This window comes from Branchiostoma floridae, chromosome 8 (genome assembly GCF_000003815.2).
Source record: "Branchiostoma floridae strain S238N-H82 chromosome 8, Bfl_VNyyK, whole genome shotgun sequence".
In the NCBI taxonomy this organism is placed as follows: domain Eukaryota; kingdom Metazoa; phylum Chordata; class Leptocardii; order Amphioxiformes; family Branchiostomatidae; genus Branchiostoma; species Branchiostoma floridae.
The window spans coordinates 19,797,391-19,818,844 of NC_049986.1; the positions used below are offsets into that span (position 1 = coordinate 19,797,391).

The window sequence follows — 21,454 nt, forward strand, 5'->3', positions numbered from 1 at the left end:
TCTTTGCCTTCTGCTTTTATGATGTCTGCTTGCTATAAAAAAACTTCAAATGTTTGAAAATACATTGGTGTAGCCTAATGGTGAAAAGGGATAGAATTTTACTTTCTTATACAGGTTGAAATGAGTCAGGATTGGTGCTTATCTTTATGAATGGATGTCCTTTACCGCCAGTCGTACTTGAGGGGTTTAATTAGTACAGATGTGAAGCTGCACAAGTAGTAATAAAGCCCAAAGGCTTAAAAAATTGGCAAGGCAAAGTAGTAGGTACAAATATCTACACTTTGATAAATCCTGAAGAATAGGAAATATATCAACTCATCTACTTAAGTTTGTACTATACATTCGTTATGATAATGATGTTTTCCCCAATATTGGTTTTGCTGGTGTGTTCTTTTTATTTCTTCTTATTTCTTCTCCTGCTGCCAAAACATAAAGCATATGTAGGGTGGCCCTTTCTTTTACACACAATACCTTAGGCCGAGCCTAATGGCATAGTATAATTATGTTGATGGCCTAGACCAAAAAGTAAGTAGATGTAGGGTGGCTCTTTTTTTCACAAAAAGCTAAAGGGAAAACATTCTGCATTTTTGTGAAAATGTTGCCTTTCCAGTAAAATACATATTTTACTACAGTCCCACTTTCAGCACCAAGGAAAGGTCCATTTGAAAATCTGTATGTGGCAACATTCACTAATTCTTCTCACCTCTTTTAGCCGTTGTTCCTTCTCATACACGATGTTCTGTACCAGCATAGCAACGGTGTAGACCCAGGAGATCGTCATGCAGAGCGGCATCATGTGTTCTATCATGAACAGGAAGCTAGAACACAAAATGTGTCAATCAGTATTCTGTATTACTAATAATGGTAACCATGACCACAGAAGCTGATATTCTGTGTAGCTATGTCAACAGTGTAGACCCAGAAAATCGTCATGCAGAGTGGCATCATGAACAGGAAGCTAGAACTCAAAATGTGTCAATCAGTGTTCTGTATCACTATGGCACCAGTGTACACAGAAGATCGTCATACAGAGTGCAATCATATGTTCTATCATGAATAGGAAGCTAGAACACAAAATGTGTCAGTATTCTCTATAATCATAGCAACAGGAGTTAAGGAGAGAGTTATTTTGCTTAATCAAAACTAATGTAGTAATATACAAAGTGATTACCAATGACTTCAATGATCTATTCTCATAAATGTACTTGAAACCCAAAAAATGGTTTAATTCTACTGTATTATTTCATGTTAACGTGTATATTAAGTTGACTGGCACTTGAACAAACCTAGCACTTGAACAAACAGACACAGTTTTTCCTACCAGCCATATGTTGAATAGATTGGTCCCTAGACAGGAAATAATCATTTAAGTTACTCACTCGTCTGCCATGAAGCAGGGGTAGGGAAACTCATGCACATAGCTGCCGGGTTCCACAACATCATGCCCCACCACCACGTTGATCAGCGCTCGCTCTATCATGTCCTGAAAATAGATGTGCAAAGTTGGGTTGATCGTTATATCAGGCTGGTATATCATTGAATATTAGAGTTTTCTTGTTGTTTTGTGTTGTGAACAAAATGTTCTTCCTGTCTGCCTGACAGAAAGACTTACAGTCTAAGTAGTACATGTAGTTTGAATGGTGCGTTATGCTCTGATGTAGTAAATCTGTTGTGTGATATGAACAAGAAAAACTACAAAATGACAGGTTCCTTGAAGCTGATCTGTGTACTATATAGATTTTGATGGAGATAGATTTTCATGAAGACAGAATGTAATGTTATTTTCCAATATGAAGAGATAAGACTCAAAGTTTTGACTATACGGCACAAGTTCTTTTCAAGGAATGCAACAACCTACTGCACATTTCCTGGACAAGGACTTATTCTGTCAAGTCAAAACTGTGGATGAGTCCAATTTCTTTGTGTTGAAAATTACAGTAATAATTTTAGACTCTGTCTTCAAATGAAAAATAAACTGCACCCAGATGAAGTTGCAGTTTACTAGTCTTAGTTTTCCTATTTCATAATCGGAGGAGTGGGCTGAAGCTACACGAATAGAATAGAGATGTAAGAATCAAGATGTATTCCAAAACAAGTGGTTTCCTGGAACAAACAAAAACAAACCAACCTGTATCCAGATGAAGCCGAACAGGTAGTACCTGGCCTACTTACTAGCCTGAAAATCTACATACTTTTAGTATACATGTACAATGTATTCTAGTTTTTCTCCACAGACAAAAGCTAGAATAGGATGAATTCCAGACTGGTGGTTTACTGGAACAAGTAAAACAAACCAACCTGTATCCAGATGAAGCCAAACTGGTAGTACAGCTCGTGCCCGTGGTTCGGGTTTGGGCGCCAGTACTTCCGCCGGATCTGGGTGGTCTTCTGGGTGAAGCTGGCGTTCTGCCGGATCTTGAAGACCATGTGAGCCGGTAGCTGGCCGGTGGTGTTGGTCACATTGAACACCACGCCTGGAAGATACAATGGATTAGTACTGTTACTGTTACTGTGGATCATTGCAATTGTTCAATCTGCATAACGTGACACCACAGAGGCGGTGGATTTGATCATTGAATTTCCTTGAGATAGACTGGAGTTCGACAGTCAAAAAATTGATCCATAGTTCTTCTCAAACTTAAGGGGTCAAGGACCTCAAAATATTCCAGTTGACAAGCTCAGGCTTTCGTATTTGCACCAAAGTAAACACAATTTACAGCTTTATGCCACAAAATATCCCACAAAACAATCAGTTCCACATAATTTTGTATACTTAACTCAAAAGCTCATCTGCTTTTAGCTTCAAAGATTGGAGTAGATCAGTCAAAAATTTCTTGTGTTGGAAATCATATAGTGATTATACATTTTTTTAAACTTGAGGCCACACTGACTTGATTTCATAGGTGACATGCATGTTCATTGATTTTTGCTGGATTTCCCTTTTTCTTGCCCTCATGCATTAGTTTTGGGGTCTCCATAAGATGTCATCCATAAGAGTAAGTCAGGGTCGCCTTATTCAGAAAGACAAAGCAAAACCGTACGTACTTGCAAAGACCGTGACGTTGTCCTTCTGTGCCTGGTGCAGGGTGTAGTTCACCAGGGCCTCCTCGTTCGGGAACGGCATGAAGATGCTCAGGTTGAAATTGGACACCTGAGATGGCGAGAAAATGAAAGACAATGATATAAATACCCCTAAACAAATTCCAGCCATTGTGTATATGGGGTTGCTTTGTCATATGTATACAAAATTATTATGATAGATAATTACAAATCACTAATTCAAATGTAAAAGATATTTTCAGCTCTTAAATCTTTTAAATTCTAAATCAGTTTCTTTTACAGTGGCTAGCTATGAGTGCAGAAAGGTGAAGGAGTCGGTTGAATGCATCAGGTCCTGTGTAACACTAATTTCATCGACTCAGTCAATCAGTCTTTTAACAAGCAATACTTCAGCCAAGTTTCACATCTTTATGTCCCCGAGATTAAGAAATAACAAAATATTAATTGTGATAAAAATCATTTTGAAAAAAATTACAAACCAGTTTGATCCATCCGCAGGCCAGGTTGTCGATGTTCTCCAGCTGCTTGAGGACTGTGGTAACATTGGGGATGACGTTTGGGGACTGCACAAAGCGTCGGATCACCGGGTTGGTGGTCATGTTCAGTAGCTGGGGGTTGGCTGCGTACGCATCCTTCAACTGGAACAGAAGAACAGATAAAGTCTTACACATTCGTATGAAGCATGAATGCTGTGAGATTTTGGTGTAGAAATTGATCTTGTGGTACCTTTAAGATTTGCCATGATTTTTATTAGAGAGGCCTTTTAATCTCATAACTTAAGAAACAATTTACAAACAGTATATGAGACACAATATTTGCCGAGTGCCTTCCCAAAAATTGGTGCCTTTCTTCATCAGGAATCTCCACTAGTCTTTGGGAACATGAGAAAAGGGACATCTTCTCCCTGGCTTTTGGCGTACTTACATGGTTTTCTAAGAGTGAAAAAAGGCTGGCATGGTGACCTGGCCATTTGGTGCTGCCCTCCCAAAAATTTTCACTCAGAGGGCGGCTGTTTACGGCACGATTTCAAAATTATTGATACAGCATTTAATAATGACAGACTGGTATTGACTTGCTTTATTTTGAAATCATATCGTTGGATTTCCAACCATACCCTTTAATTTGCTCTAAATCTTATCACTTTCTAAAAAGTGAATTTGCTGCAGTACCTGTCTCAGCCACTGGATGTCCTGTTGTGTGGAGTTCTCCTGGATAAAGTGCCGCAGCTCACGAGACCTGTTCAGCCATTGGTCGGCGATGAAGGTCACGTTACTGATGAAGGTGAACGGTTCTGCCACCTAGAGTAAACAAACAAACAAACAAACATATGAAAGTGGAAGCAGATGGCTGAACTTTTGACAGAAGTAGGATTGCACAGCTTCATATACATGTAAATTGTCACCAAAATTTTCCTTTTTTGTTTATCTTGCAATCAAACTGCCCAACTTTACTGATCATGATACATGTATGCCTAAAATACTGCAAGAAGTAACATGATGTAAAACAGAATTCTGACATACTTTTTGCACATGTTTAGGCTACACAAATGTAACCAATTGACTCGCATAATACATGAAACATGAAAACACACCAGGTCTAGGCCTTGTTGCATTCAATTTTAGGAAGTGAGTGCAGCCAGATTCAAGTTTTCTGCTGTGTCCCTGTTTCTGTGATGTCTTCCTGCTAAATTTTTGCATGAGAATGCCAGAGAATCAAGACCATAAATTTGTAACTGTGGCCATATAATCAAACTATATGTTCCATCCCTTTTCTTAATTATCTCAGCTAGCCCAAGTTTAATACTAGTTCATCATATGGGAAATAAGTTTTGCTTACACCAGCTATAACCTTTAATTACAATGTTTTACAGGAACTGGCATAAAAGTTGTTTAATGCGGGTCAAGGGTCAGGTCTCAAGGTGACTTTGACGGTAACGCCTGTTCCATTAAGTTCCGGAACGTTCTAAATGCTCCGCTGAGGTTAATAGCAGTAAATGATGGGTTGGTTAAGTGCAGTTTCATTGCCACTTCGCTGCGTTCCATCTTTACGACTTTGTTGTACCTTTTTTATGACCTTGTCAATCTCGGTTCCATTTGGGAAGGTCATGCTGTCGGCCCAGGTTCCGTTGGGGGAGTAGAGGATCTTGGGATTGCTGGTGAGAAGATGGAGAAGAAGTCCCAGGTCTCTCCTCTCCTTCTTGTTGTACCCCATGGACCGCAGGTCACCTGAGGTGAAAACATGGCAAAGATTCCCGGGATTAGTTTCAACTGGTTGGTAAGTGACTGGAAAAAGGGTTCACATAAGGCAACAGCAATTTAACTTGTTGATTCTCTGATTTTGTAACTAAGTGAAAACATAGCAAGCAGATATCATAAAAGAAACAGGCAAGGAGAAAACTTTAATATGACTGTATTAATTTCATTCCTTAAAAGATATCTTAGACAATACATCTAATAGAGGGCTAAGAAAAAAACCTGCATTGACTATATTTACTAAACTTCCCCTCATCAACACTTCCAGTTTAGCATTACTTATTGCAGTGTGTAAGTAAGGGAAAGCATGCGGTAGCATCATAAACACATCTCTGAAAATACATTGTATGTCATTGATGTCCAAAACATATAAAAGCTCAAAAATAAAAATCTTTGTTCAGTCTTACAGTATACAACAAGAACACAGCTATATACATTAATGGGTTCTTCAAGATTTTTTCAGCACAGTGGATAAAAACAAACACGGCTCATTTCTGCATGATATTAAACAAAGTAAAACTTGTTTGAAGTTATAGTACTGTCAAAATTATGGGACCCTCTGCTATAACATAACATGTACATGCTCACTTTGATCATTATTTATGACTTGCTATCATGGAAAAGAATAGGAGCCTACCAGCTTCCAAGGCTTCCTCTGTCATGGTCTTGTTGACCCCACAGATGGTCGGCTGCAGTGACGTCCAGATCCGGATGAAACCGGACAGTTTGTTGTGAACATGGTGGACCTGCGATGTTGGACTGTCAGGCTCTGTCACTGTACTGTTACCATCTGTACCTACATGGAACGGTGCAAAATGAACAGTTTTCATGTAAGCTCATCTGTGTTGGATAGTAATCATAATGATATAATTTCTTCCAACACAAGTACAGTGTCATGGATGATAGTGTACATGGACAATTTGCCACCAAAAAGCTCGGACAATGTAGACTATACTAAAGCAACCCCAGGGCCTTTGATTTTGTTGGTTCGAATTGCATGGGTTTCAAAAAAGATACAACTGCTGTTACCAATTTGCACTTACTTGTAACAGGGCAAGATGGACAATTTTCTATCAATTGAAAATGCTTTCAAATTGGATATTTCTACTACCAGGGTAAAGCCAATCCTTTTAATTGTGTTGTTTCTTTGATTAGAAAAAAAAAAAGATACTGCTGAACTTGAATATCAAAAGAAAAACTGGGACTCTGTGAGCAAAGAATGTATCTTGCTATACACACAGTTTAAAGACAATTGTTATGTAAGTTTTAGGTCATAAGTATAGGCCCTTTAGAATATTGAGAACTTTTAGTTTCAGAGAATGTTTTTAAAAACCTGTATGCCTGGATCTATTCTTTGTGGGTCAAAACTTGGCAAATTTTAAACAGTTTTACATCTTCAAATAAATTGTGTAATTTGACAAGCAATCATGTAAATAACACATTCAAACTGCACAGCAAAAAGCAATCTGTTATAATGCACAAGACTTACATGTAGTGTGGTAATTTACCTGGGTGAAAAGCATCTCTACACTACCATCACACCAACTTCACCCCAAATTTGAGTTTATCATTAAAAGTTAGATAATTATTGCAATTATCTGGAATCAGTGATCATTCCAATCATATTTAGGATTTTTAATTGAAAATTGCAAATTTTCCTTTTTTTTTCAGACTATTGTGTTTTGCTTGTAAAATTTTAAACAATAACAATACACAATCATGCATTTTATTAGTAACATAATATGTGAAAAAGATTTGAAAAGTTAAATTTTAGTCTGTTTCACTTTTGAGCAACTTTCCTCTCCAAAATTTTCAGCCAAAACAATTTGTGACATTTTTGTCCAAATATAAACCATAGTTTCTCAAATATCATATTTTTGAGGCAAATCTGTTTGTAGTTTCAATATAGAACAGACAGTATTCTGAAATCAAAGGAAAACTTGTATATGATTCATTTTAATGCTATCTCTACCAGCCAGCATTGTGTTAGTGATTGTTTTGATTAGTGTGTTAGTAGAAATTTGTGAGGGGGCAAGTCCAAAACAAGTGCTGGGTTACAAACGAACATTCACTGGAACGGTTGCCATAAGGTTCTTGGGTTGGGCCTGTATCAGGGGGGTTACAATCAGCATCAGGACCTACAGAACCTGGCAAAGGAAACGGCCAATAAAATAAGTAAAAAGCAAAATAAAATGAAACTGATAACAGACAACAACTTACAACTAACAAAAGACGAAAAGTAACGATTCAATAGCCATACATTTGTATATATACTAGTTCAGATTTGCAAATTAATCACAAAATGTTGAAGAGGAAACATCCAACAAAGTAAGTAAAAACAAAATAAAAGTACCTCAAAATAGAATTAACCAAGAACTGCGCTGAAGAGATCATCAATTCAATGCAATAGACATACAAACTCAGTGTTTTTCAGTGATATTCAATTAACAAAACCATGTGGTCATAGACCATACAAAACATTACATGTAAATCATCCAACTTAAATACAAGAAGTATAATGTTATAAGTCACATTCACAGAGAAAGTAACAACTACAACAGTTAACATTAACTCTCATAATTCTACCAGGTGTCATTATATCGCCACATCGAGAAAACGTCAACGTCAACTTGTTACAAAGTCCTTCTCAAGATTGCCTTGAACACCAAAATATCCCCCAAATGTATAAACTTCAGAATTACTATAATTCAGATGTTCTATTGACAAAACATCTTTTTTTTTTTAAATCACTTTAAATTGTGTTTGAGCCAAACTGAGGCCACACCAATTTTATTGGTTGTTTCTCGGATTTTTTCACACAAAAATGGGGTCGGTCAGTCGGAAAAGAAAAAAAAAAACTTTTGCAAAAGTCGGGGGTTAAGGAGAGATCAAGGGGCTTACTCTAGTTACACAACAGAAATAACAACAGGCTTGCATGGCCATATTATGGTACCTGGTGGAATTATGAGAGTTCATGCTACTGAAACAGTCATCACTGAGGAACATAATAGTTGTGCTTCTTGCGTATGACCTTGAGACATTCTCCGGAAAATAATTTCATCAGGTTGGTAGATCATCGGACATGATAATTTTCTTTTACACAACCAGCGCCACCTACATCGGCGAGAAGCAGATCTCCAGTTTGAAGCTCTGAGGAAGATGTCTGACAGACATCGAAACGTCTCAGCAGGTGAGAAAAACTGGTTGTGTAAAAGAAAATTCTGATGTCCTTGAGACATTCTATTTCCAAGGTCACACAGATTACCCACCGGCTGTGACGGCCTGCGAAGCCGGGTCCGTCGGAGCCTCCCCCTCTTCCCCCGTGATCCCAGAACAGGTGTATGATGGGAAGACGGAGGCAATGTCGCTCAGGTCGTGGAGTCCCGACTGGAAGATGGCGAACTCTTCCAGCTGGGAAAAGATTTTTAGCCAATTTTACAGAAGTTCTCAGTACATGGATCTAAAAACAATTAATATACATGTGCTGGGTCTATCTCATGATGCTTCTTTTACATGATACTATGCCTTCTTGTCTCTAAAAAGTGGCGAACTCTTCCAGCTGGGAAAAGATTTTCAGTCAATTTTACAGAAATTCTCAGTACATGGATCTAACAACAACTTAGGGGTATACCTGTGCTGGGTCTAACCGATACTCATGTTGCTTCTTTTACATGATACTATGCCTTCTTGTCTCTAAAAAGTGGCAAACTCTTCCAGCTGGGAGAATGGGCTGACAATGGCAAGGAAATGTAGAAAAAAGATCCACAAGTGATACCTTGGGTAACATTTCCAATCTGGGACCGCATCAGGTCATTTGTTGGAAATATATATTAAAAGACATCAAAACAAACAAAAATATAATACAAATTATTCTTTAGGCCACACCTAAGTATGATAAATACTCTCATGGCTCTAATTAACAGTTTTCATTTTTTTTTCCTATCTTTGTCATTGAGAACTGACATTTAAGTAACATCATCTCAGTTCTTCCTTGAGACATCTCACAGAAAAGTGAAAAAGAAAATTAAGAACTCACAGCCTCCATGAGACTTTCCATCTTCTCCTGGTTTTCCACTATGTCCATTTGGTCCAGACCAAGCTGGGAGGGCAGAAACAAGAAATTCAATAATATCAAAAGTTAATCATTAGTCATAAATGGAATGTATTGGAGAGGCATCAAAATGTGCAGTCTAAGTAGGATGGACATGCTGAACAACGCCGCTAGTAAGCACAGTGTGAAGACTAGCCGACTGCTGCGTACATCTATACTGAATGGCATTACTGACTTTCATACATAATTGTATCATTATAGTACTTAATTATTTGATCTCTGACATGCATTTTTTCCCCCTGAGTCTTTCCAGATCAACACACCTGGTCCACGACAGCTTTCTGGTTCAGCTGGGCCTTCAGTCCTTCTGCCAGGGCTGTGAACTTAGCTTTGGTGTGGGTAGTGTTACACAGGGCCTGGTGAACTTCAGCCTGGAATAAAGTACAGAAATTCTTAAGTCAAAAGATGTCGACTTGAAGTTAAATATTTTTGAAAAATGCTCTTGCTAGCTACTAAGGAGAGACTTGTTAGATATACCAAGACCATAGAAGCTCTAATTCTTAGAGGAAAATTGTACCATTGATCTACATAATCTATCACTTCCTTAAGTCAATCTCTTCCTTTTGCCACTATGCCAACTACTAGTTGGGTTTACCATCTGAAGAAGGGAAATTTGGAAAGCCCCACACTTAGTGGGGATTTGCTTTAACTCACCACATAACTTGAAAATAATGTCAGTCTTACTGGAGGAGGCAAACATAAGACAAACCAAGCCTGGGAAAGAATGGACTGGATGTTTAACTCCTGTGCTTTAGCAGTATTTTTTTGCTGGATTTTTCTCTTTTTGCCCTCATGCATTACTTTTGGTGTCTCCAGCAGATGCCATATATAGAATTAAGTCAGTCTGGCATTATGAAAAAGTTTCTTACCATACTTCCCTCCTGTCCCTGTTGCTGTGTGATGATCTGCCCTGCTGAACTGTTACACACCAGATACTGCAGGTGGTCAGGGGTCAGCAGCACAGACTGCAGGGCACAAGATCAACACTGTTTCAACAACAAGCGGCAGCTGAATTGTTTGTGTTGCTAGATCTTTAAACTCAGCTGTTGGGATATCTCTTAAAATCAACAAGAACATACAACAATCATTTTTGGATCAACTGTTACAACAGCAAGCGGCAACTAAGTTGTTTGTAATGTTGAAGTAAAATATTTGTTTATCATCAGACTAAGATGAAGAACAAATTACAATCACATACATATCTATGCATGATAACAACATACAATCTGCTGTGGCAACTGCAGTTATTTCCCCTCAGCTTTCTTCCTGAGGGTTCCCAGAACCAATTCTGCCACAGCATTTTTTAAACTCACAAATAAACAAACAAACAAACAAACAAACCTCGAGACTTTTGACCATCTGCTGTGGGGGCTGTAGCACTTTCTCCTCTGCCTTCTCCCCTAACGTCCCCAGCCCCAGACTCTGCCCGAGCAGCGCCAGCAGTCCCTCCTTCGTGGACAGCTTCTGAGGGTTGGTCAGCGTCTGGTACACCAGCCCGTCTTTAAGACTGTTGAGCTTCCCCTGTAAGATGCTCCAGATGTGCTTGGGCTTCAGGACCTGGTCGGTCGCGTTGTGGAGGTTTCGGGTCGGGCTGCCGAAGAGTAGTGCATACAGCTGCAAGGTATAAACAAAATAGAGACAGTGTTAGACAAGCAGTGTTGTTCCAATCAAAGCACTATTAGTACGGCCATCTTTGCTTGACATCTTTCTGGGGCCCCACTATAAAGCAGTTGTCAGTTGGGCTTCAGGTCCTGATCGGTCGAGTTGTGGAGATTTGGGTCGGGCTGCCAAAGAGTAGTGCATAAAGCTGCAAAAATTAGAGACAGTGTTAGACAGACAGTGATGTATCAGCTATATCATGGGGGAGGCATCCTTGCTAGATATCTTTCTGGGGCCCCACTGGGCTTCAGGACCTGGTCTGTTGTGTTGTGGAGATTTCGGGTCGGGCTGCCGAAGAGTAGTGCATAAAGCTGCAAGGACACAAAAGAGAGAGACAGTGTTATGTCAGACAATGTTGTACACATCAAAGTTAGGTCAACCTCAATAGAAATCTTCTTTTAGACCCACTGTAAAACAGTACGAGGTACACCACCAACTTGGGCAGCTGCGTTGGGCTTCAGGGGATTTTGAGTGAAGCTTGCAAAGAGACCCTGCAAGGAAGCTGCAAGGAAGAGAAACCCAATGTCTTTATTAGTTTTCAAGTTTTGATATTCATGTGATACCAATAGCTAACACCGTTGACACCAATAGCTAATTGGTTCTGTGTGTAAGTTTAGCGCTCATTAATGAAAAATATAAACAAAGATAGATAAGTATGCAGAAAAATAAAGGCCGATTGTTTGTCCCTTTTGGTACATAAGCATTTTGAGTCAGAATCTGTTAAGGAATGACATGACTTCAGATTCCTGCTGGAAAATTTCCAGTTTTGCCATTGTAACGGGAGGTGCCCCAACACGGTACGCTTTTTCTTGCGCTCAAACTCATGGCGCTCCATCGCTAGTTGCCTGAGAGTGGTCAAATTTTGATGACCGAATTTTTTACACATAGATTTTAACAACATACTTGAATAAGAAATGCATTCATGTGGTTCATGAACCTTTCGCGCTGCGTGTTACAAGCGGCAAACACTGTGAGACAATTTTGTGTATGTAACCTTCCAATTTTGTGCTACGCTGGACAGTGTGCCTAACTCGGTACGCTTTTTTTACATTTTGCTCTCTTCAGAAGTAAGTGGTAGATTTAAGTACATGTACACAGAAAAAAATTAATAGTATGATAATTTAGCTTTCTTTTGACAGTAAAATCGTGACTGTATGTACTTCATGTCTCACATGAGGAAGGCTGTACCTAGAACAATCCAGCTGATGTGTTTACGGGCAATGGGCTGAATGCACTGATTGTGAATGTCCGACTAAAAAAACCATTACGATAAAACGACACCGCCAACATCAACAAAACTCTGTCTGATTATATGAAAATATCATCTACATCTCTCTATCAAGTCTTATTTTCATAGACAGCACGAATCATATGTTACAGTCAAATAAATCTTTGGAGCGTACTCTAGTCTGCCACCTTCACGGCCACACTCCCTTGGGAGTACAATGGTGGCAATGTTTATGTCGCTTCCTTTTGCTTGCCTTTCTACTCAACAAACATTTGAAGACCCATATTCATAGTGTTTTATGGAGCTTTATTTATGTGTATCATGGCGTTGTGTGACTGCTTGAAAGAGTTCGTATAGTTAGCGACACGAGCCGCCAATACGCAGAGGCCGGTGACCGCAGTGATTCAGCACCGTCAACATTACTGTTAGAATTCTGTTTTTTAAAAAACATGAAGTAAATATGTTAAAGTATACTTGGAATGCAAATTAAAGCTGTTTGCATGGACTTGGTTTATTTACCTTTGTAATCAGCATAGTCGGTGGTAACAAACACGGTGTACTTAATGGATAATAAGATCAGCAAAAAATCCGTGCCGTCTTAGGACGGGAACCGTCTTAGGGCGGCCCCCGTTATGGTTCTTACACAACTAAATATCTTGGTTTCAGCTCTCTTAAGTATTCTTTTACATTGTACTACCCTCACAGTCATCCAAGCAACTTTATTTACTTGTCCCCCAGGCATTACCAACACACACATAGTGACATCCCAATTGTATCCTACATGATCACAAACCTAATCCCCTTGCCACCAGCCGGAGTCGAGAGGCCGGGGTGTTATTAACCTAATTTCAACATGAATCTTTCAAAACCCAATCGTCACAGAGTTTCCATCACAGTAGAATTGGGTTTGGCAGCAAGCCAAGGGGAAGGGAACGAAATCTCATTTTCCTTTACCCTTGATGAAGTTTTAATGATGATGCAAACCAAATTGGTGGCCTGCCCAAAGCAGCTATGTCCCTGAAGTCAAATTACAAATGAAAGTACTTTTAACAACCTTATTCACTTTTCCCTGATGTGTACTTGTAGTTCTTGCAAGAACGCACTACAGGCAAAACAGTTGCAGAGTTTCATCTTACAGTAAAATCTGGCAGAAATTGTGAATTAACTTTAAAAAGGAAAATTTATCACCCATGACAAAAGTTTCAGCCTTCCATTCATGTTGACTGACAGTGACAAGTAAATTACATCATTGTACACATAAATGGATGTGCTGAAATTAGATTCAACCATCATGTTAACACACTGGGGTTCAAATTAATGTAATTTCAAACTGTGATGAAAAAAAACTGACAATTGACATGAAAAAAATTGGCTATTGGTAAAAGGAAAGGATTCAAAGACACAGAAATTGAATTCTGTAGCCCGCTCCTTCTGGCCAAACCTGTAACAATACCATTAATCAAGTCCTATTATTCGGAAAAGTGGGACACCAAAATTCATCTCCTGTTCCCTCCCATTGCTAATCTCGCTCCCGGAGATTCCTGGGGTGACAATTCCCATTTCAATCTCGCTGACCTCCGACCTCCATTGATTCCGTGGTTGCTATGTGATGTAATTAATCGGCAACAATGGGGCAGGAGAGGAGGCAATCAGATTACATACAGTCCCCACTGGGCGTTTGACTTTGCGTTACTTTTCTGACGTCCACGTTTTTAGGCTAGTGGACATCAATGTGACACTTTCTCTTGCCTTGAAGCTTTGCCTATGAATAATTGTGTGTGTATCCTAAAGGATCAATCCATCAAAATAATCCCTTTCCATGAAAAAAGTTCACCAGAAATTCACATAACGTTAACAAGTAAACTTTCAAAGCCTCCAGATTGGCACAAAACAAATTCAAGATCAAACCAATTTTTACCAACATCAGTTACAAGAAGTCTAGAATGACAGTCAAAAGTGCACAAAGATACAACCATTATTTTGACCACCAACATCCATGGATAAACTTTCAAAGTCTTCAGATTCGCTAAAAGGAAACTTTTTTAAGATCAACCTCTTCCAGATCAAACCAATTTCATACCAACATCATTTACAAGTTGTCTAGAATGGCAGTCAAAAGTTACAACCATTACTTGGACCACCAACATCCATGGATAACAGGGTTGGACAAGTTTGTCCTATCAGGCAAGTAAATAAAAAAAAACACAACAATTTACTTGCCTGCACCAATTTTTCACTTGCCCAAAATTCAAATTTCACTTATAAGCATTCCAGCAATGGAATTCTTATTATTGCCTCTATTTTTCTATGTTGAAGTAAAAAGTGACGAATACATGTATATCAAAATCTCACCCAATGGAAAAATCTTACGTGCCCGATTGGGCAAGTCAGGTACATGCACTTGCCCAAGCAGCATTTTCACTTGCCCTGGACAATACGGCAAGTGGACTTGTCCAACCCTGGATGAACTTTCAAGGTCTTCAAGACTGGCACAAAAGAACAGTCACCTATTCCTGATGTTACTTGCCGTAAATTACTTGAAATGGAAGTGCGCTTGAAAGGAAACTCAGCCAGCCAACGTACCACATGGGAAATCTCAAGAATGTTCTGCAATGCTTCAGTCAATACATCTTCATCTTTTCTTCAACTTGCGGTTAGAAATGGTCAGTTTGGATTTGGAACTTCTTTAACGAACTTTCAAGGGCACAGTTTGAAAGGCCTTCAAGTCAATTCCAGTTGCAAGTACAATTAAGTTTAATGGTATAAGGCAGCATGAATTCATTTTCTTGGTTTGGGACATACGTAAAAATTTAGCTGGCAGTCATGATGAAAACAGTAGGCAGGGAGCAAAATTTACATCTTACTACATATACATTTGTATATTCACTATTCATGACATGTGTGTATCTGTATCTGTATCTTTATAGCCGATATATCCGCCGTTCGGCGTAACACACCAGCTTGGCAGGCACGCGGCGCAGCAGCAGCTGGTAATATTACACCGAACGACCTGTCACACCTAAATTTTGCACATCTATCTGCAAGCATTCTTTAAAACTACCCAGAGAAGATGCCCCTGCAGTACTTGGTGATAACAAATTCCACTCCACGATAGTTCTGGGAAAGTACGAATTTTTGAACACATCAATCTTAGGTTCAATAACTCTGGTATTTGAAGGCATGACTGTTTCTTGTTCTTTTTTGAGCTGGTATTAGATACCAATCAGTTGGCACATCCACCAGTTTATTGGTCATTTTGTACATTTGTACATCATGCAAAGTCTGGACATTTTCCTTCTGTCTTCAAGTGACATCCAAGGTACAGCCCTTGGGCTCTTTTTAAAAGTTTTAATTCAGCATTGTTTTTTAAATCTGACAACCAACGCATAAAATTGATGTAGCCTAACTGTTGACTTTCCAGTTGTGTTCTATATCTTGCAGTTAATCCTTGTAGCCCTGCATCTCAAACTAGAGGCCATGAGTTTGAGGGTCTAGATTCCAAAATTTTCCTGGGAGTATTTCCCCATCTGTATCTGTTAACCGGCATAACACACCAGCTTTGCAGGCATGCAGCATGGCAGCAGCTGGTTATATTACACCGAACGACCCGTCACACCTAACCTTTGCACATATCTATCTGCAAGCGTTCTTTAAAAGTATAAATAAATAAACAAATAAAAGTACCCAGAGAAGATGCCCCTACTGTGCTTGGTGATAACAAATTCCACTCTATGATAGTTCTGTGAAAGTACGAATTTTTGAACACATCAATCCTAGGTTGGTAAGTCTGGTATTTGAAGGCAAGACTGTTTTTTCCCCAGACTCCCTCTAGGATTGTTGTACTTTTGACAGGACTTCCATTCAAAATCCAGAAAAAAAATTCCAGGCTAGCGAGAACACTGGCATACACAATGCAGCCTTTGAAGATTGAGCTGACAGTTGTTCTTCGAAGCGAGCGGCCAAAAGCGTCTGTTCATTGATCCTTCACGCTATTTCCCATTTATGAAATTGAAGTAGAGTTTCCATGTCAGAGAGGTTAATGGTGAAGGGCATGGCAGGGTGATCCCTGAGTACTGCTCCAACGATCTTCTTCTTTGGTGAACTTATCTGATAGCATTGTACAGATAGCATGTCTCACGATCGTTCACAGAGTTGTTTTGTGGTTGGGGTTGTTGACTTTGAACCTACATGTAGGGTACAGAGTTTGATTCCAGGGTGCTGCTGCAACGATCTTCTTCTTCTGTTAACTTATCTGATAGTGTTGTACAGATAGCATGTCTCACAATCGTTCACAGAGTGGCCTTGTGGTTTAGGGTTCTTGGCTCAAAACCTGCGAGTACAGAGTTCGATCCCAGCGTGCTACTGCAACTATGTACTTCAGCGAATGTTTCTGATCATCATGATGTGTTGTACAGGTCTGGACCTGAATGGTAGATGCTGGGCAACACCCTTTTTTTGATGGGGCCAAACATATACAATGTAGATAGTGGTAATGCACAGTTATTGCAGGTTCCTCAGATCTTGTTAGACCCCCTCCCTGAACTTACAAAATGTAGCCAGATCTGGTATTGGTATGGTTGTACATGGAAGGGAGTTCCAATCCAATAATGTTCTTGGGAAGTAACTCTGGGTACTGTTGAAGTTCAGATGATTGTGACTGGATTGGTGGAGGGTATGCTGCAGATATGTATCGACTGCCTTACAATCGTTCACACAGTAGCCTTGTGGTTGGGGTTGTTGACTCAAAACCTGGTGGTACCTAGTTCGAATCCTTATGACATGCACTGATGATGTGCCCCATAGATAGGCACTTGACTCACAGCCACATATTCTACCAGTCCTTTGTTCTGACCCCTACAAGTAAATGTATCTTCTAACCCCCTTTACTCCTTCTGCTCTGATAATACATGTATATCTGATTATATATATAGGGGTGCCAAAGTGTGAATGCAATGCAGAACATGGTAACGTCAGTATACAGGGCATTAGAACACAGGGGGTGTTGGAATGAAGCAGCTAGAGCCAAGAAAATAGTTTGAAAATATATGGTATGGGTTGGCCAGGGATTTAACTCATGTCTACAGAATGCAAACATACTACCCACTAGGTCATTTCGCAAGTCCTGTGTGCCTTTTATTTTACTCCCAGCCCTTGAAAAATCACCCGTTTCACCTCCCCTCACCCCCATCCCTCTCCATCCAAAGCTGCTCTGTCCTGACTGATGTGGGGCTCGACAATCAATTTCTAATTGGTTAAAACAACACGAAATGGAGGGCAATCAGAGGACCCCGGTCCACCTGAGCCCAACTTAAAGTTAATGGCAAGCGGAGCAGTAACAAAGGCACTTACACTGAAGTCCTGAGATCAATTGGGGGAAGCTAACGCTTTTATTACATTGCATGCCTCCCTCTATATCAAATGGTATGATCATAACTGTGGTATGGTATGATCAGAATCAAATGGCATCCACTATCTATCTTTTGTCAGTTATTTGAAATGTCTGACTGTTTCCGAAATCTATTCAGTTGCTTGGGAAGCTGTTATCTTGCATATCTTATAACCTGTGTCTAACCTCCATCATACTTTGAATGCACAGTGATAATAAAATTTTAGCTTATTGAAAAGCTAGTCTTCCACTGGTCATGACAGAGAAGCAAACGCTATGCACAGTATTTACAGGTTCATTATATTTAGGCAACAAAATGCTGCAATATTTTCAGGATGTTCTAAGATGAACACAAAAACCTATTGAATATCAAATCATTTTGCATGGGCATGTAGAAGGGGGAAGTCACATTGACAACAGATAGTAATTGTACAGAAAAATTCCCCTAACTTTTTTTGAAAAGCACAATGAACAGCAGACCACAGCTTAACGTACCGCCTCAAGGACTAAAAACCTTTCCGGTAACATGCAAGCCGAGAGAGCAATGCAACCGGAATAAAACGCACAGCTTCTGATTCCAGAGGCAGGGCTGTTAACTACTGTGCTATGCATGCTATACTTTGAAGGCAAAATATGACAGCCTATAGGCTTTAATGGCTGCAGGCACATTATCGCACACACAAAATACTGGGGTCATAAAGAGCCAAGACAAATGCTGCCATCTGTCGACCGCCATAAAAACCCAGGGTTCAGCAATACTCCACCTGTCGTTTAGCTGCAAAAGGTTAGAAGTCGCGAAATAAAAGACAGGATGAAATGTTGGAGACAACATCATCTATTCTAAGTTAGGCCATGTCGATTTGCGCACATGGATGACATCCTCTGGGAAACCCAAAAGTAATTCGACCATCATGAAATCCATTACGTGATCTGTCAAATTTGGGGTCGTAATGCGGTTGCAGCAAGTTCAATGCTCCAGCAGAATGTAAGTTCTCTGCAATGGTACATCAATTACAACAATTAAACTGATATTTGGCTGCATTCAGTCCCAGAAACAATCTACAACGGTAGACTCTGTTTCATACTGATCTCCAAGGTCAGAATTATTTTCCTAAATCCCAACAAACAACAATTGGATTAGTTTGGCTTCAAACCTTTAGGTTAGAACCTTAATAAATGAATAAATAATACCCTGTTTCAGCCATACAAAGTTTCTCAAAGTAAAGGCAATAAGAACAATAGTTAAAAGTTCAGTACCAAGGACAGCGTATCTTCAATAGGTTGTCATGTAAAATATCAGAAGTTGGGGACACATAGTGTGAGAATCCTTTAGTTATGAAACCAGCTTTTTACCAAATCTAGACCAAGTGTCGCAAAGGGAAGGCAATAAGAACAATAGTTATAAGTTCAGTACCCTGGACAGGGTATCTTCAATAGGTAGAGAAGTAAAAGATCAGAAGTTGGAGAAACACTGTGTGATAATCATTTATTTACTGAAACCAGCAAATTTAGATCTATTGACTTAAAGTGAAGGCAATAAGAACAACAGTTATCATTTCAGCACTCAGGACTGCGTATCTTCATATACTGCTGTAAAAATTAGAGGTTGAAGAAACACTGTGTGAGTAAGTGCTGACTATGACATACAGGGTAATCAATGTCGAATGACCAATGCAAATGGCAGTTTCTCCTGAAGACTGATGACCATATTTTGCCCACTGAGTGGCTATATACAAAGTCGTGTATTATAGGTATTTAGGTAGCGTTTTTTAGTGAGTGGGCTGTTATCCACAGTGTGTTAGGTATGGTAATGGGAGTTGAAGTGCAACCCTCTCCTTTCACCTTTTATCTCCCAAAGTCAAGATTCTTACAAATGAGTGGAGTGTGGAAAGTGAAGTGCCTTTTCAAAGGGCACAAGATAGCATGGCAGGATTCGAACCCTGTACCTCTGGGTTCTGGGCTAAACACCCTACAGTTATACCTTAGGATCCCACATGATGCCATGTATATTAGTATTCTGCAAAAATGAATCGTAAAATTTTCGATTTTCATCACTGACAGTTTCTGACATTGCTATCATTTCCCTGTGGCAAACTACAGGGGAAAACACTGATAACGTGGAACCATGTACCGTGAAGAAGTGTTATGGGCAAAGAGCCACTTAGCCAGTTATATAATAGTGAGTATTGAGATTCCATAATAGAATGATGACGTCCAACTCATTTGAAGTAGGGCAGCTGAGCATGGAACAGCAGACGGTCTGTCTGAGAGTATACATATTCTAAATGTTAACGAGAGACCTTCAGATTGATAACCCACCGTGGACCAAATGTCTGGAACAACCTACCGCCAGACACATGTACAACTCCAAATCTAACCTTCTTTCAAAGATTCTTGAAGTAAAAGACCAAATGAACAGACACGGATTGTAAACCCTGAGCTTTCCCTCTACTATATGTTTTTACTATATGTTTGGCATTTACAGTGCAGTCTAGTTTTCCTCCTAGCTTTCCTTAATTTTTCGTCTTTATCCATTGCCAAAGTTAAGCAACAAAAGATGTCAGAGCATCAAGGTAACAGAACAGATTTTTCACTTTGATCTCTTGCCAAAGTTTAGCTGCAAAAGATGTCAGGCATGTTAGGTAACTGAACAGATCGGTAAGACGAGAGACAGATTTAACATGTTAGAGGGATGGCGGCAGGATGGCTAAAGTAAACTTAAAGAGCAGATGGGATGATGTAAAGGGCACATGTAGTTAACGCTGCCCTACGCTATATCCTCTCCTTTCTTCTCATTTGTCGGTTTGAGTTTAAACAAAAATTAGACGCAAAGATCAATATGATAACAGAGTTAGAGGGAAAGTCTGGTCTTAATAATACACAAAGTTTCAGCAAGTTGTAAGTTTTTCTCCCAGCCCTCTGTTTTTACTTTGATCTCTCGCCAAAGTTTAGCTACAAAAGATGTCAGGCATGTTAGGTAACTGAACAGATCGGTAAGACCAGACAGATTTTACATGTTAGAGGGATGGCGACAGGATGGCTGAAGTAAACTGAGAGACCTGATGGGATGATGTAAAGGGCACATGTAGTTAACGCTGCCCTAAGCCATATCCTCTCCTTTCTTCTGTTTTGTTGGTTTGAGTTAAACAAAACTTCAGATGCAAAGATTAATATGATAACAGAGTCAGAGGGTAATGTCTGTCCTTAATGATACACAAAGTTTCAGCAAGTGAACATAGGCAGTTGTAAGTTTTTCTCCCAGCCCTCTGTCTTAACTTTAGCCAAAGTTTAGCTACAAAAGATGTCAGAGCATTGAGGCAAATATGTCTTAACAGATCGGCGAGACCAGAGACACATTTTACATGTTAGAACGGCAGGACGGCTGATGTAAATTCAAAGAGCAGATGGGATGACTTAAAGGGCAACGTGTAGTCAACGCAGCGCAAGGCAAATTCCTCTTCGTTAATTTTGCCACGGCGGGACGCACAAGATGAATCACCCTGCATCCACCCTCCTCAGCTTGAGGCACTTCATTAGGGGAACACAGAACGATTACCGTCGTCGCCGGTCCACTTTGGTACCAGCATGGAGCTTTAATTGGGGGTTTGGGAAGGAACGCGTGACCCCAGAGGGATAAAAAATGGGGAGATAGAGTCCCATGTAATTGTCCTGCTGTATGTCTTCTGTCAGACTTCGTACTGGGAGGAATACTTGTTGTAAAGTGAAACAAAGAGCTGAGCTTCCAATACCACCTACGT

The 21,454-nt window shown here is 39.7% G+C and overlaps 1 protein-coding gene across 3 annotated transcripts in view; it reads right to left on the reverse strand.

Annotated features, from left to right (window-relative positions):
- Positions 1-21,454, reverse strand: part of LOC118420736 (ATP-binding cassette sub-family A member 2-like) — a 98,873-nt gene that overhangs the window by 40,512 nt on the left and 36,907 nt on the right. For 2 of the 3 annotated variants that reach the window (XM_035827691.1, XM_035827693.1), the window contains 14 exons: positions 10,765-11,037; positions 10,293-10,388; positions 9,687-9,794; positions 9,349-9,411; positions 8,582-8,723; positions 7,379-7,459; positions 5,950-6,108; positions 5,122-5,285; positions 4,230-4,358; positions 3,540-3,698; positions 3,046-3,151; positions 2,299-2,474; positions 1,380-1,483; positions 704-818 (listed from right to left, as the gene is read on the reverse strand). In XM_035827691.1, the coding sequence (XP_035683584.1) occupies positions 704-818; positions 1,380-1,483; positions 2,299-2,474; positions 3,046-3,151; positions 3,540-3,698; positions 4,230-4,358; positions 5,122-5,285; positions 5,950-6,108; positions 7,379-7,459; positions 8,582-8,723; positions 9,349-9,411; positions 9,687-9,794; positions 10,293-10,388; positions 10,765-11,037 (1,875 nt within the window). The remainder of the gene's footprint in view (positions 1-703; positions 819-1,379; positions 1,484-2,298; positions 2,475-3,045; positions 3,152-3,539; positions 3,699-4,229; positions 4,359-5,121; positions 5,286-5,949; positions 6,109-7,378; positions 7,460-8,581; positions 8,724-9,348; positions 9,412-9,686; positions 9,795-10,292; positions 10,389-10,764; positions 11,038-21,454) is intronic. The other variant, XM_035827692.1, reaches the window with a different exon arrangement.